Source organism: Mycetomoellerius zeteki, unplaced genomic scaffold, assembly GCF_001594055.1.
Source record: "Mycetomoellerius zeteki isolate Tzet28-1 unplaced genomic scaffold, Tzet1.0 scaffold31, whole genome shotgun sequence".
Lineage (NCBI taxonomy): Eukaryota > Metazoa > Arthropoda > Insecta > Hymenoptera > Formicidae > Mycetomoellerius > Mycetomoellerius zeteki.
Genome location: NW_017257294.1, coordinates 4,847,473 through 4,864,886, shown reverse-complemented (window position 1 = coordinate 4,864,886; position 17,414 = coordinate 4,847,473). Strand labels below are relative to the sequence as shown.

At 37.7% G+C, this 17,414-nt stretch overlaps 1 protein-coding gene across 1 annotated transcript in view; it reads right to left on the bottom strand.

Moving 5' to 3' along the window:
• LOC108724723 (uncharacterized) overlaps window positions 1-17,414 on the bottom strand; it is a 362,974-nt gene that overhangs the window by 86,990 nt on the left and 258,570 nt on the right. The window contains 2 exon segments of the mRNA XM_018451298.1: window positions 20-183; window positions 1,808-1,996. Coding sequence (XP_018306800.1) covers window positions 20-183; window positions 1,808-1,996 — 353 coding nt within the window.

The following is a 17,414-nucleotide window of genomic DNA, read 5'->3' as shown; positions in this document are numbered from 1 at the left end:
TATTAGACGATCTTGTTACCTTTGATAGGTTGCCTGAGGTCCACCTGGTGTCATGGCGGTAGTTGTGTTTTGTGTGGCAAGTGCGAGCTTCTGCTGTCGATGTTGGAGCATCTGCCGGCTGAAGACCCCGTATCCGAAGCCATAGATTTCGTCCTCCTCCTTGTCGCTGAGGCAGCTCGAGGGCTGCACAAAAATGGAGATCGTTCGCTCTTTTCCTCTATCTATAGAGGCGGTGGGTTTTGCTTGCGAAGCAGTACTGGCTACTACTTATGTTGTAAATGGAAGAAGACGGGGACGGTATTAAGAACTCGTTATACAAAAGTAGTGTTGTGCCGCAGAATTTTATGAGGAAAAAAATGACTTAATCGGACGTGAAGATCAGACTAAAAAGAAGTTGTTGAAAAAAAAACGACAAATCTGAAGATCTAATTATGTAGAATGTTTTCCATGTAATTATAAATCTGTATCCAATTTCAAATTATAAAAAGTAATCATTGTTATACAATACATTACAAGATTGTAAAGCTTCAAGCAAATAACTAATATATATAAATAATAAATATGTGAAAAACTTTTTATATATTTTATACGTATTTTCCATTTAATTTTATACAAAATTTATATTATTAGAATTTTTAATTTAAGGCCTACTAATTTAATTGCCTACTAAAATACTTGTGATGAAATAAGTTCAAACTAAAAAGATAATTTGATTAAAAATTTGATAAAGTAGAGTCAGCATAAAATTTTGTATTATCATTACAATAAATTCACCAAAAATATTTTTTAAAGAGAACTACAATTATATAATATTTAAAAATTTATCCATTGTGCCATGTATCCATTTTGCAAAGTTAACTTTTTCTATTTTAAATATTCACGAGATCGTTGTTGTATCTAATTTAAAAAATATTAAAAAACTTTAATAACCAATCGTTTTCATGCTTAATCAAAACGTGATATGCTAAAAAAAGTGACTTTTATATTAATTTTTTTCAAATCGACACATCATCGATCTTCGAAGCAATCTGACCTTAATAGTCAATCGATTGCTTGCGTTTGAAAACTCGATTAGTCGTAGGGAGAAAGACTGAGTAACGAACAATAACCGATTTAAGCTGGGATCGATAGGGTCTACATGGTTAATCGCCTTAAAGCACTTTGGAAAGTTACTCATGGAGGAGCCATGAGCCCACAAACGCAAAGTGTTTGAACTTCCGTGAAGGATTTCCCGTCAAGTCTCTCTTTTGCTAAACATACCGTTCAAATGTGTATAAAAGATAGAGATACAAATCAGCATATTAAAAAAATATTTACTGAACCAACACAATTATATTTCGTATAACAATTTCTCATTAATTATAAGGCTTAGGCACTACTATTTGTTACCAATTACTACACAAAATTTATTATCTTAGATACATATTTATGTACATATTTCGTTGCGAAGATTATTAAAATATAATTTTAGTCTTATATGAATACGTTTATATATTTCATCGATTGCTTGGTAAATACACGATTGCCTGCGTCTGACAATTTTCTTCGTGATAAAATTGTCTCCGTCCATCAGAAAAAGAGACAAATGCTCGTATCGAATCAACTGGACGTGTTCTTCTCGCGAGTTCTGTCCCTTCGAAAGCAATTTGGCGAAGTGTCAGGGGAGTAGAGTAATAAGAAGAAATCGCGGCGATAGACAAGCTACTATATGTCACCCTATAACCGCATTATGCCGTCCGCGGAAGCAATAAAAGAAGAGAACGCCCGGGAAGGGGCAAATAAAAGCGAATATGAGGGATTTGCTCACCGAGTATTTTCCGGGCACGTAAATGGGCTGTGAATGACTGGTGGTGAGCTGAGTGTTGGGCATTCGTGCGGAAGCGTTTGTTTCTCGCCGGCGTAGCTCCTCGAGCGGCTCAAGAACATCCCCGTAATGTGTCCTGAAGAGATCTGCATATCTCGAGGCGAGCCCTTCCAAATACCCTCTCTCGCCCTCCTGTAACACATAATATCAAAATAATTAGAAGTTGTCGAAAAAAACCCTACAAATGCTTGTGTACATAAACATGTCCATTATTTTCACATGTAAAATAATAGATATATAATATGATTTTGTATTAAGGAAATCCGTGAAAGATTTTCGTAACGATAATTGTCAAAAATTGATCGTCGATCTCAAATTTTTTAAGAGCTCGCTATAATCGGCAATAGCTGAATAATAAATACATTTTATTGTTATATATGTCAAAAACTATTTGCGTGTGCTTAAGTACATTTATGTAAAATGCGTTATAATTTTCTCATCAGTTGATAAATTAATAAACGCGATTGTAAATTTTTAAATGCAATCGTCATAAGATCAATTCATATTGGAAGTGGAACGCATTTAGATTAATTATTGAGCTGTTTATTAATGAAGCTTGACAAAAGCACAGAATTATCCCATATATTGCAAATAATAATGACAGACGTGTTATCTGAATAAATGGGATAACTGTTCGAAATAATCAGATATATATTGTCACAATTCTACTAACATGTTTAAATAGCAATAGATTTTGTATTTATTACATGAATGTTGATTTTTCTAATATACATGCAATATTAAATATTAGATCTGTTCTTTTTTGGCAGATATATGATTTGCATATTTTATATATGCAAAATTTAAAGTAAAAAACATTAAAAAATACCGTAAGTAAAAATATAAAAAGTGTTAAAGACAGCGTTGTATTTTTATACAACGTCGTTTTCAATATTGACGATGTTACATTAAAGATCGTAGCACTTCTAATCAAGTGAACTGATATTCTCGAGAAAACGTCTTTGTGTATAAAAAATGTGTGTATACACACTCGCCCTTTCGTTTTCCCGAATTGAGCCAGGCCGATACAGTAGTGTATGATTCAACGAGGTAAGCGCATGGGCGGACGTGGGGGGAAAGGAAAGCCAAACGTCTAAGAAAGGTCCAGGAGAGAAGCGGACAAGTAGAAGGGAGTCGAGGATAAGAATCGGCGTACGAAGGTTGGTGTCACATTAATATTTCAGGATTCCACTTCCGCCGACTCTTGATTCGACTCCTCGGCTCGTAGTAACCGTGGAAGGGCTGTGTCCCTTTTATGGCCGCGAGGAGGAAGTGGAGGCGGAATAGAGAGGAGCGAGAGGTTGGTGGGCGTAGGGAGGATCGTGAAACGGGAACGCTTTGTCTGGCGCGAATCGCCTCCTATTTACACTTTAAGCGGCCTCCATCCATCCTCCGCATCCGCCGCTGCCGCAGCCACCGCTGTCGTCTCTCCGCTAGGTGCCGGCAAACGATATTCCACGGCTACCATCGCGGTCGTCTCTCCCGGATTTAAATCCCATTTGTAAATCGCGCCCGCTCCAATTTCGCGAAAGGCGCCGACAGGTTTCATGCAGACTTCGCGACAAAGTGCGCTACACGTTTAACTTCTCGATGGTGAGATGGCAAAATAAAGAAGACGTTTCTCTTGCATGCGACGTATAACGGAATATAAGATGTATATTGTACACGATAAAAAAGTTACTTTTTATTGATAATAATAAGCAAACGAGTGACAAAGCAGTTATGCATCGTTTTTTACGATTATGCACGAATTGTATCTTAATAAAATTGGTTTGTCGAGTTATCAATCAGCACTTTAGCGGTTTTATTTTACACAATTCATCATAATAATTTACGTTTTTTAAAACGCGACTCACGGTGAAATAAAATACAATGCAAAAATGGAAAACGCGAACGAAAAACGCATGCGCGTGACTAATCCTCTGGGATATGTGACGTACGACATATATTCCAACAATTCGGTAGCCGTTTCGCAAAATTATATCGCAACTGTTGTCAGATATGCGGCTCCATTCCACTAAAAGAATTCACGACGCGCTCGACATCACATTGTGTAGTATTAGTAGAGTAAATTGCACGAAAAAATATACAGAACATTCCGTACTAAAATTATACGTATTATACGCATAAGTAACTAAAATAAAATCCAACAAATCCTGTATTCAAATAAGGGCAAAAAAGCCCGAATATAATAGGCGAATTATATCTTTTTTTTATGACAATCGACAATTTAATTGACGTTTTCACTAAAAAGCTCACTTTACATTTTACTATACATCTATACATCTATAGCTATTTACTATACATCTATAGCGTCAGATTTCAAAATAGAATTGTGTTTGTAATTTTATGTATCTGATTAATATTCCGTTTTAATACATGTTTCATACGATTCTGAGTCTTCAAATGCTTTTCCCATACAAAATCATGAACAATTCTACTCTGAATTTTGATATCAGTTACTGACTTAAAAAAGACATTATATTGTGTTTGTTGCAAAACACGATATTATAAAATTCGCTATAAAAGTTATTTTTAGTAATATAATTATTTTTATGTACATGCAGCTAGTTTCTAACAATAAGTTCTTATAATACATAGGATTTCGCTTCTTATAATAAGAGACATCCTGATTATAGATTTATGTTCAAAGGGCACGTCTATTTTCTTCAATTTTTATGCTGTGTGTAAAGATTTTCGAAAAAATCCCTATTGCATTTTTACAGGAAATATCTATGAAATTCATCATATCAATTATATGTATATAAAAAGAGTTCAATTATGTATAACTATATGTATGAAACACCCTAATATTTCCTTTATGCTGTCACAAATAATAAATCAATTTAAAATCTATTTTACACCGTTCGAATCTGTAGCAAACGCGTGTGACACGTATACGCATCGGTGCGCCGGATATTCAATGAATCGATAGGAATGGAGTCATCAATTGCAAAACGTCAAACGTCAAGATTTTCATTACGATATAATCTATTCCGACGAAGGTTCTACCTCGGGGGAGAGTTAGAGAAGACATTAAGGTGAGTGTCGAAGACGCGCGTAGGATGAAACGAACGGAACGAGTCATCGTTCCGCTATCCGCCCCTCTTCTTTTCCCATCCCTTCATGTACCCGTTTCTCTCGCCCCTTTATCGATAATCCGCGAGTATTAATTAGAATTCCAATCTTCCGATTTAATACGATGTTCCCCCGCCGCTCCAACACTTTCCTCCGCCGTTCCAGGCCTCTTCCTTCCACTTCCTCTTTCTCCTTTTCCAACCGGGCTTCTACCCGTCATTTCCCTCCGAGGGGCTTAACGGTCAAACTAAAACTTTCAAATTGAGAGCGCATAAAGCGAACGAATTTTGCACGCGCGGGCACGACTCTTTCGAACTTTATCGCGTCGTAAATTAAAATTTCATCCATGAACGGATAATTGAGGAGTGATTAAAGCGTTCATTTTGCCAAGCTGCTTGGCGAAATGTCTGTAGAAATGTCCTTGTGGTTGTCTCCTATCCTGATTCGTTTTGATATCTCATCAAAACGAATCTTTGCAATCGCTATGTTTGTGCTTCGATAAAATTATTTCAAACAGCTAAAGCTTGCGTTTCTTTTTCATTATGATGAATCTTTTTTAGCACAAGTGATAAACAAATAATACATATTTATCTATATTTTTTATAATTAAAAAAGAAAAAAATGAATAAATTTCGAAAAGGAGGTTGAATTCCCAAACCTTCTCCTGGAAATGCCTATGATGTAACGTAGTTCCTTTTGATTATTCTGATTTTTCGTCGTGTCCTAATTCTTCAATTTTTTGAAAAAAAAATGTATGCCCGGCGCTATGCCATATAATTTGATAACAGCGAATTACCGTAGAAAACATAATTGCACTGATGGTGCGCGCCATCTTTAACGAGCACCGGGTTTCAGCGATTAATCGGGTTTTACAAGGGACAACAAGATTTCTTCCGAACGACAAAAAAGATTGGCGCACAGGTTCTTCCGCGCGAGCTAAGTATCTGTGCCATGATAAAAGTTAATTCTGCGTGCTGCCATTCTATCGTTTTGGCAGAACCATCTCATTCTAACGAGACAGCGGTATACAACATTAGCTACCTGGTTCGAGTCGACGCTTTGGACGGACATCCGACGAACAACCCAACGACGACCGCCCCCTCAGTAGCTCGATAACAAGGCGCGCACTGTAATTATGTTTCGTCTCCTCCCCATCATAGATTTTCCGTGAAACCACACGATACACATTGCTATTCGAGGAACACCGTTCCTTTGACCGAGAAAATTTTACAGATAATAGAGACACTTTCTCAGCGTGACAAACGACGCCGCTGCATTATTATGACATACATATACATACATACGCCTTATCGTCCATCAGTTTTTGTTAAAATAGATCTTCATTAACTGCCGCGTAAAGCGGAATGAAAAAAAATCGCGAGGAGAAAAAGACAAAAAGTAAATAAATGAATGAATGCTAATGCGTCCCGGACGAGCATTTACGCAATGCATTCCGTAATTCAGTGTGACTGCTATCGCATATTTCCGTGCTAACATTTTCCGCGGAATATCGTTCGCGCTATTCTGTATTACTCGGAAAATGAACGAATCGAAAAATGACTGCACTTTTACAGGACAGTCAGCCTAGAAACGGACTTTTCTACGTGAAATATTATCTCACTTGCAGAAAGGATTACGCTGTATTGACAAGTAAGCTGCTCAGAGTTGACGGTCGATAATGTTCTTCGTTGCACTTTTCGAGACTCGTTTTTCAGAGATCACAGGAAAATCGAGCGAAAGGATCGGAAGGGAACTCGGGAGAATAAAATGTACTTCTGCCCTATTTATCTATCGTTCACTTCCGCTCGCGGCAAAGTTGGCAATTCCTTCGGTTAACTTTCGTATCGACTCTTCTTTCTCTCCTCACCCGTACTGTCGGAATTCAAAGTGGTCAGCGATGCGCGCGTGATCCGCCTCGCTCAAGAAGATAAAGCTTGCGAAGCCGCTAGTCGTTAAGAAGTGAGGGAGCGGATCGAAAAATCAAGCGCGTCCGTCGGTTCTCATATTTCCTTTGAAGTAGGCAAACCCACTTTCAGAGTGTTAACATTGCCGAGCGCGGCACAACTTTCCGGAAAATTATTTTACTCCGGGCGAAGGCAATCCCTATTGACTCGCTCGCGATCGCTTCGACGAGGTTGTGCGAGATGAGAACGAGCGAGAGGATGAAGGGATGGTCGGAGGAGAATGAGGGAAGAAGTAGTAGAGGAAGGGAAGAAACGGTCGAGCTGAGATAGAAGAGTGGAAGAAAATTGAAAAGTCAAGAAGCTCTTCCCTCACCCCGCCGATGTGCTCGAGTTTAACCGCGCACTGCAAGACGAGCTTTACTCTCTTTTACTTCTTTTTATATCGGTCTATTTATCCATCTATACCTTTTCAGTTTTCTTTCTCTTTCTACTTCTCTCCATTTCTCGATGATTCACTCCTCCTTCTTTTTCTTTCGTGGATTCTGCTCTTTTACATTTCATTTTGTACAACTACATCGTCAGAGGCACGCTTTTCATTCGTCGAGCCGAGGAAGTTCATCGACGGTTGCCTACCGATATAATTGCAAACGAAATGTCGTGTAATAATTTTACAGTATATTTCCCGATGGAAATTATACTCATCTCGAGAGTACCGCTTTTAATGTCCTTCCAGATTAAATGCAGGAGTACGAAGATCTTCAAGCGCGAAGTATTCGATAAAATAAAGTGTTCACCCCGTCACGTCGTGTGCTCGGTGGCTATCCGATCTGTTTTCGCGGCGGAATGGCATCCGTGAGCCATTCGCCGGAAATGAACCATCTCTCGTAGAAACGCATATCGATTTCGCATACGAACGACGCTTCTCGCTCGCTTGAAATCCGAGGCGCGAAGTAGATGGCGGTTTTACGATAATTGGGCGGCCCGTGGGGCACTCCACCGTTTTAGTCGGCGTGATAGAGGACGGAATTATTTTCGGGTGGTCTCTCCAACGGGCGTTGCACCCGCCATTAGCGGAGGCAGAGCAGCACCCCGACGTATTCATTTTCTCACCCTCATTATTTACATATACTTCATTTACTCGCTTTCCCTTCCCACCGACGTGCCAGCTCGCCATCGACGAAATGTAATCCGCGAAAAGCCAGACAGGACGGCAATCATGATCTTCTCGCACCAGACGTTCCCCCAGGATTCACGCTCGATCGAGGGCCTCGGTTGATAGCGAAGAGCGAAATCACGTACTTATTGTTTTCGATCGATCGGATACGATTAAAAGCGTCGGAAGATAAACTTGCTCGTTAAAAACGCATCGTTTATCGAGGGAGGACAGAAATCCTGAAAGACTATTACTTCGTACACTGTTAATGCACGTTCCTCTCACATTTCTTCTTTTTATATTTCCGATGATATATGTATTTTTTTTACAAATCGACTTACAAATGTATCACTCAAAAAAGTGATCTTTCAGTTGCAGCGAAAATTATTTAAGTACGAAAAATGGCTGGAATAGATAAATTTTTAGCAAGTACTGCGATATTGGATGTGTTGCATCTAATCATATAGACGACAGAGATAGAATTTAGACTTGCTATACATTCTATGCGTATGATATATAATTTTCTATCAGATACAAAAAACAGCTATAATTCTAGCTGGAGTAGCAAAATATTTTTTTGCGTGATGTATAAGTACGGCTTCCATTTCAATATAAATGTACTAATGGCGTTATGTAAAAACAATATAACAAATATTTTATTAATCAGCAAACACTCAAATCGTTCGATTGAACGTGACTGTAAACATTGAACATTTATTTGTAAAAAATTAATTAATGCTGATAAAATCGGAAATTGTAATAATATTAATACTTTATTACTTGTTCACTCTGTACATTGCTCATAATTGTAATGTAGATAAAAAGCATATAAAATAAAAGGACTGATATTGCAAAGAAAGATTATAAAAAAGAAGTTAATCAGATGAATTATACAATATATAAAATAATAGAAATAGCGAGTTCTTAATAAAGAGTTTTTTTGGGTTGAGACTGTTGGCTTCAATAGGGCAAGTATTTCATGTAGTTTCGGTACCGCAGCGAGACGAGGGCGAAGAAGAAAACGGAATGACGGTAGGATAGACGCTAAGAGGCAAAGGTCGACGAGTAATGCGCAGCAGACTGGTCCACGAGTGGCGTGGTGTAGTGGGTGGTTGGTATTTCGTCCCTTTTCAGACTCGACGAAAGCCTCGACGTCAGGATTTCGGCGTCAGGCTTAAGAGCTGCCGCCTTAATCTCCGCTTGCCCAACCAGCCTTCTATACTCCACAATCCCTCGTCGTCTTTTCCCCGCGTCTTATTCCTTTTCGGACTTTCATCCTCCTTGCCGTTCGCCGCCGTCAACATCGCAGCGGCGGTCTTCCGCCACGTTGCAAGCACGTCTCGCGGCAAAGCTCCGTGGTTTCCTTCTTTCTCAACTTTTATTTTGACCGTAGTAGGACCGTGGAATGTTTACGGAACCCGGAAGTTAACGGCGGCTAAGAGCAAAGGTTGGTGCCATTGAAGATGAGGATTCTTCTAAATGGGGATTGCGAAATGTGATGCATGTGTGTCGCTCGAAAGGCTCGTTCCCGTAAGCTCGGACAGTAAAGGGATGCCTTTTTCAACATCGTTTATTTACAATTGTAGGTATCTGTCTTTTTCGAAAATATTAAGATATTTTAACGGTAGTTAAGATATTTTAATATCAGTCTATATTTTATACACTGAGAAAAAATGTACTAATTAAATTAATAAAAAGGTCTATATAGCAAGAATAGTATTTTAATGAGAACGAACAGAATTTCTGATCATCATAATCAGAAAATTCTGTTTGATCTTACCAAAATGCCATTTTTGTTGAGCTCTTTTATCGATTTAATCAAAACATTTTTCCAGTGTAGGTACATGATATTTATTAATTTTTGCAATGTTCTATAAAATTGCAAAGCGTAATACCAGCTATGTGCACTGTACTAATTAAAAAATAAATCTTCATGATTATCAATAGTTAATAATGATTGGTTTTTCAGTTAAAAAAAATTCAATTTCTTATAAAATCGTGACTGGTGAAGCGAAGTCGCTTGTAAAAATTATCTTCAAATCTCTTTTAGATAGGCGCGATAGACGATTTCCAGATGAGCACCGTCGAAGGTCTCGACATTCTGATCCTACGAAAATCCTTCGCTCACGCTCAAACAAATACATACACACGTACGCATGCATACTTCGAAACAGAGTCGGCGTCTACTAAATTTTAATCACAAAAATGCATTGCGCATTGTGTCGACTGTCGGTGGCTCCGAGGACGTGCGACGGGGGTAGACGACACTTGTTGTTGGTGGATGGATATGTCGCAGGGGGAGAGGGTGAAAGGGTGCGAAAGGGTGTTCGAGTAGAAATGACTGGAAGAATCGAGAGGAACGGAGACGCGCGAAAGCGAAAAAAGAAATGTCGATGGATAGAAAGGGTGACGGTGAACAGGAGAATGACGACGATGGCGAGAAACAGCGAGGATGGAGAACAGTGTATGCGTGCACGAATGGATTGTAGCATTGTTAAATACACGAACACGGTCCTGAAAAAAAGCGCTATTGTCAGTTTAATGCACAGCGTCGTTTCTCGCCATTCGCGCCGGACTTCCGAAAAGTTCCCCACCGTCTCTTTTCACGGTCTTCATGAAGCACTTCGGGGCCTCCTCTCCTTCCTATCCAATACGTATTTTGCCAACACGCGAAACTTCTAACATTAAAAGCTTCTTGTCTACGATATTTCCGACATCATGTGATAGTTCGTCTTGTAATATTAATGAAAGATAAAAGCTACAGAATACAAGATTATGTATTTCTTTATGTCGCCAATATGGTTCCTCATTTTTTTTGGAAAAAACTAAAAAATATATTTCTTTCAATTTTCCTGTATATCATACGAATTTATCAATATTAGTGATACGTCATATTTTTGACATAATAGTAAGAATAAAACGTGTGATTGCGATTTGTTTGTATTAAACTTCCTTTTCTCAAAATTTTTAATTTTTCACTTTCGTAAAATTTATGTCCATACATGATGCTTAATACATTATTAATATCACATTGTCATTGAATACGCATGATAATTTTTTTATTGCCTATACAAGGCAACAAAGCATAGTGTTTGAAAATGTATAATTCATATCGTTTCTGTTTCCATTTTCCTGTTCTATTATTTGTTTCTCTCACGAAATGTAAAATTGGTTGTTACCGTTTAACGCAAAAATAGCGAATTGCGGTAACACTGGTATCGTTTAATGTCAGTAAATACTCGTAAAACAACTATGCCAAAATTAATTTTCAATGTTTCAAATTTTAAATCCATTCTGAAATTTTCTAATCAAAAATGCTGCAGCGATTGCTAATTCTAATCTGTATAATTGTTGCGCTACGTGCACCGTTTTTAATTATTGCAATCAGAAACATTAATTTTCACAACAAGTAAACATATATTTTTTATTTAAAAAGCATAATAAAGCATAAATTGCATATCTTTCCTAAGTCCTTATAAAAATTATTTTGTATGTAAGTATTATATAAAGTACGAAAGAAATAATTGAATATGTGTAGCGAGATAATGTATAATTTAATTTACATTTTCCAGTTTTTTTTATGCTTTTCTAATATTCTCTGTTTTCTACTTCTTTATTTTTTTTTGTATCTGCTGATAAAAGAAACCACTAAGAATTTCGTAAATATTATATGTCTTCCCGATATCCCATTACCGTTATGATGTGTTTCAGTGTTCGCGCAGCTGAGACACGTAGTTATCTAAACTATGCAATTTCGTGGGCCTTAAGGGAAGTGAGCGAAAAAAATAAAAGACAATTTTAATTTAGATTCGAGCCTCGGAAACCTAATTGAGTAGTGAGTGAGCATAGAACCTTTTCGTTGTTGCGGTGCAAGTTGTGCGGAAATAAGCCTCGAGGCATACTGAGTATTAGGCGTACAAGTCCGCTCATTTCCGGCCGTAATCACTGAAGTAACGCTAGACCCTCGTCACATCTGGAAGTGGATATATTTCATTTATTTTCAAAGGCCGACCCTTTGAGCAATCTCTGTGGCTTGCGGCTACTGAATCGTCTCATCCGCTACGGTTGGTTTTCACTCGACTGTCGGTATATGGTTGAATTACGAGCGGCACAGAGGCGGCGCAAAGAGCAAAGGGACAAGATTTGAATTGCTAAAATACCTTTTCTAGCCGATAAACCGCGATCCTCCTACAAATTTTTATACGGAGGAAAGAAGAAGCGCATAATTCAGGATACCGAATCCTCTTGCTGATCTACAATGCTCTATATCTTAAAAAAGTGGAGTATGATAACGCGCACAATCCATTTTAATACGAAACTCAATATTTAACTGTTAAATTTATCTTTAACGTGCAAATAACGCTTTATTTTTCTCGTGCTGTTGCCTGTATTTCCTCTTATGGTTTTTACGCAATCATTGATTCGTACTCGTTGCAGGGCATTGAAAATAGAAACGAAGTATTTTAAAACAATCATTTCTATTGTAAAACGGGGATTAATGGCACGGGGTGAGTAGGTATAGGTTTCGCGTCAACAAAAGCAATTCACGATGATCAGTGACACCGGCATCATCAAACTACGACACAAAGCGCAATGCCGACAGGCAATAGACGACACGCGTGCTGCCCTATTGTGCATTTGTTGTATATCGTTCATTCAGTTAAGCGTTCAACTGTAATTCAGTCATGCCAATACGTCCATCATTTAACTCGTTCTGTTCAAGCTGACATATTAATTTATAAAAATAAAATGAACTTTTGACGAAAGAACAAAACGAACTAATGCGCATGAAAAATGCAAAATAGTAAAATCTTCGATCAAGTGGCTAAATTCTTGTTTTCATGAATTATTCGTATTAGCAAATTGTCATTTTTTCCTACGAAACACTATTATTCGCTTCATGTTTCCACACAGAAAGAATAATTTTGCTGTAGTATCTAAAAATTTCGATAGACACAAATTTGAAATTTGCTGAAACATCGAAATAATTATATAGCGCTCAAATTAGTTGCTAGAATGTCAAAACAGTATTGCTCATGCTTGAGTTTTCTACGTAATTATTTTGATGGTCCTACAAATTGTTTTCAAATCTATCTAAAGATACTTCAGTAAAATCACTCTATTCGTAAAATATCACCCAAAAATGTAATTACATTATATCTATTTTTAATTAACACAAGAATCGCGGTTCAAAATATATCTAGAGTTTTACGAGGGAAGGAGTTTTACTTGTAATTTTATTTTTATGGTGACAATCCTCCATAATTATTTATGAAATCACAAAAATCTAAAGCTCCACGCGCAGATCCAAATTAATTGAAAAAAAAAGAATGATCAGGTAAATTAAAAATAATACAGTCACGATTCCAGTATGAAATACTTCCACGTCACAATGTTTTATTGTAATACTTCCCTAATATAATTCGACAAAGATAGCACGCCACGTTCAGAAGAAAAAAGAGATTGGAAATGTCAATAATTTTTCCATCTGTGCTGCTTCGTGAAAACTCACGTTCAAGTTTATATCAAATTTCTGCACAGTTCATTAAAAACACCCGGAGAACGAACGTTGATTATATTGCATGGTAAATCGCGTTACGATCTCCGTAGCCTGATCTTGTCTCTCGTATCGCGAAAGTTCAATAACCATTAGCGCATGGCTGTTTCGCGGCATCGGGTAATGCGTTCGCGCTCGAACTATACGCGAGCTTAACTACATCATAAAAGAGACAAAGAGTCATTAGAGGACATTCGCGAGTGAGATGAGAAAGATGAGAGACGAGTCAGAGGCAGGGACGAGTCAGTGTTATTCGGTATCGAGATAATAAGACGGAAAACCTGACGATAAGCGCTGAGTAGTTAATTACCTGTAGACGCCGCGTAATGCAAACATTAATTAATATACACAATGTGAGCGAAAGGAGGGCGAGAGCAAGGCGTATACGCATTACGAACCAACAACAGCACACGTGTACCTACATTGTCCGCGCTCGATAATATGCGCACGATGCCTGGAACGTGGGCACTGCTAGAAGGACTAACCCTAGTAACCACGAAGGTCGATGTAATTCACATACACATACATACGCATCGATCTTTTTATTTTCTCAAATATCTTCCCATAATAACATTTAATGCGAAACAGAACAAGACAAAGTTACAGTTAGCTTCTCATCACGTGTGCTCCCTTTTACACACTCACCCCCGTATCAGTAAATTCTCTTCCTTTTTCCTCTTAATCTTTCCCCTTTCGTCTATATATCTTGCTTTGTAACCCCGGCATTCGTGAGAATAATGAGAGAAACCCCGTGCTCAACGCAGACGCCGTCTCATTAAAGACGGCACATTCAGGTGTCAAGTTTGAAATTTTAATTAGTAAAAAACCAATCCAATTCCACGCGCACCGCGTATAACCGGTCATCCTTCCTTTTTGCGTCGGCGTTCTCTCTTTCTTGCCCTTTTTCTTTCGCGCCCTCGCTCGCTGTGCTCGCCGGCGTGGCAATGAGAGTCGGCTGTTCAAAAGCCTCGAACGTTTCAATTAATGCGGCCACAAGATCGCAGTTCCTCGCATTTTGATCGCATTTTTTTGCCTGAGCTTTCATAGCTCTTTGCAACTTTATGCTTACAGGAAATTTCAGCTATACTTATAAATGTATTTCTATCTCTTCAAAGGATCCGTCATTTTCAGCATTTAAACATTTATAATTAAGAAAACTTTAACTGTGTGTACATTAAAATAATTTATTTCATAAACTTTAAATTAGAAAACAATATGAGTTCTTCTTACATCCTTATACCTCTTTCTTAAATACACAAATTTGAATTATAATTACACTATAATAATTTCTGTTTTATTAATTAATTAATTAGAGAGTGATTAATTTACTCATTAATTATATTAATTATAAACTTAAAAATTAATTTAAATTATAAATAACGTGCGTAGCGCAAATTAAGTTTTTTGCTTAAATGTCTGTGTAAAAAACAGTTGTTACACGATTTTTATTTACGTAAGATTACACTGCAACAGAACAACAGTTAGTACTGTTATGAAATAATAACAATGTTTATGGAAAGCGAGAAAAGCTGGATTTCCGCTCTCATAAGCGTCCATTCATGATGTGAAACAAAGCAAATTTAGTCCTAAAATGATGAAAGGAAAAGCTTCCATAATCCCGAGTAAGCTTTGACCAGTGTGTTGAGTATTATTAATCCTCGAGCACACAATCTAGCACGCTGTAATAAGCAAAGTACCTAATTATTATATATACCTAACTAAATCAAACTTGCAGATTGACAATGAAACTAGATTACGCTATAATAATTTTAAAAAATGTAATGCCTAAAATTCACGGATACATAATGATTCAATATATTCCATTGCTCAAAAGATTTCACGAGCCATTTTATCAACCTAATTAGTAGCAATTTGCCTAAATATAACACCAATTTCGTAATTTGACCATTACACGATTGAAATTATTTTATCACGTACGATTATCAGCAGAATCAAGTTTATAACAATTATTGCCATTGTTTGTATATCACTAAAAGCACGCATAATGAATATACGTAATAAAAACATTTATACATTATGGAGAATTATTTGTTAGTATAATGCATACGTTAATTAGTCTATGGCGATAAATTGAAGATAATGCATAAAGCAAATGAGTAGCGTAAGTAAATAAATTATATCACTTCTGGTCATTTAAGTAGTAAATTGGCAGAAATAAAGAAGAAAAAAAAGTAATAGAAAATTATATCGTAAAAGAAAGCAAATGTAAATACCCGGAATGTTATAGACTTTCATCACGTCTAGAATAACGTGATTTACAAATTTGATGAAACTTTCATTGAATAAAGAGCTTCCTCGAAACTTACTTCATTCAATTATATCGCATTACTCGAAGAGATCTTATAGAGGTATATGGTAGTCAATGTAACTGAGTACTCTAAAAGCCTGGCCGGCTGTTTCCGACTCACGTTCAAGCACGATCCTAGATAGTCTACGATAAAAGCGCAATTGAGCTTCTTAAGTCTCTCGAGCGATTCTTCGCAACGAAATAACGCGATCGGAGTGTCTGAGGAGAAAGAATCAACGGCGGAGCCGTCTCTCATTCGCTAGCCGATTGTTCTTCGAACGGGGCATGCTTTCTTCGAGGCAAGACGTGCGCGCGACGCGATCGAAAGAGAGAGGAGCAAGAACCGGGAAAAAGAGGGTAGCGTGCGATTTAAGGAAAAGTTGGGAAAATCTTGGGAATCCGATTATGGGAGCGGGTAGCGCCGCTGACTGGTTGGCAGTCGGGGCAGCGGTAAGACGGAGAGCTCAGAGTAGAGCGGAGGCGGCCAGTAAAGTTGTAGCGAATCAGTTTCGGTGTCACGTAGGTATTCCGTACCACGTCCCCGTACAAGGAGAATAAGGCGCGAGCGACTGGATCGTAAAGGAGAGTATCTTGAATTGGTGTAAACTGGCGAAGAGAAAAAGGTGCGAATGTATTGTATGTACGCGGCTGTAAGAGAAAGAGAGATGACACGCAGAAACCGTGTGTAACCACGGTTAGAGGGTGCGGTCAGGTTCAGTTGGAGATGCATATCAACCGACAGCGCACCGTTATTCAATTTGCAGGTCGATTTCGTTGATTGTGCACCTTAATGCCATTACCATGGTCACCACCTTTGGATAGAATCCTCTTCCTCCTTCTTGCAGCGACGGTTCGAGACGACGGTTGTATTTACACGTGTGGATTTGCGCCTTGTTCAAGAGGGTGGAACGTTGTTGATGACAACGACGACGAGAACGACGACGAAAACGACGACGAAGACAACGACGACAATGACGGTAATATTCTACTTACTGTTAGCAACGAGGAAACGGTAGTTAGTCGTGATCAACATGGCATATCACTTGTTATGGTTCTTATACTCTTGGAGAGTTACCTTCTTACGTGATGTACGACACGTGTTCCGTGAAATGTGATCGATAAGATTTTCACAGGTGTGCTTGATATCGCGATTTATTGCGTCAAGCAATAAATGTCACTTTCATTCAATGACTCGGTTACAATCAATTATACATGCTGACATGGTATTAATGCTTTAATCTTTCCTACCGCAAATATAAATTACAGATTACATAATTGGAAATGTTATTAGATATCTCTATACTGCACATCTATATATATTATCAAAATTATTATTTAATTAGAGTTGATGTAATGATCAGAAATATTCTCTAAGAGAACAATCAATGCGTCTTTATATATATATATATATATATATATATACAGTGGGCGCAAAAATTCGTACAAGGAATTTTGTTATAAAAAAAGTCTTATTTGTAGAAAATAAACATTAATTAGCAATTTTATACAATGAATACATTCTGTTCTAACATAAACAAACGAGCTTCGCA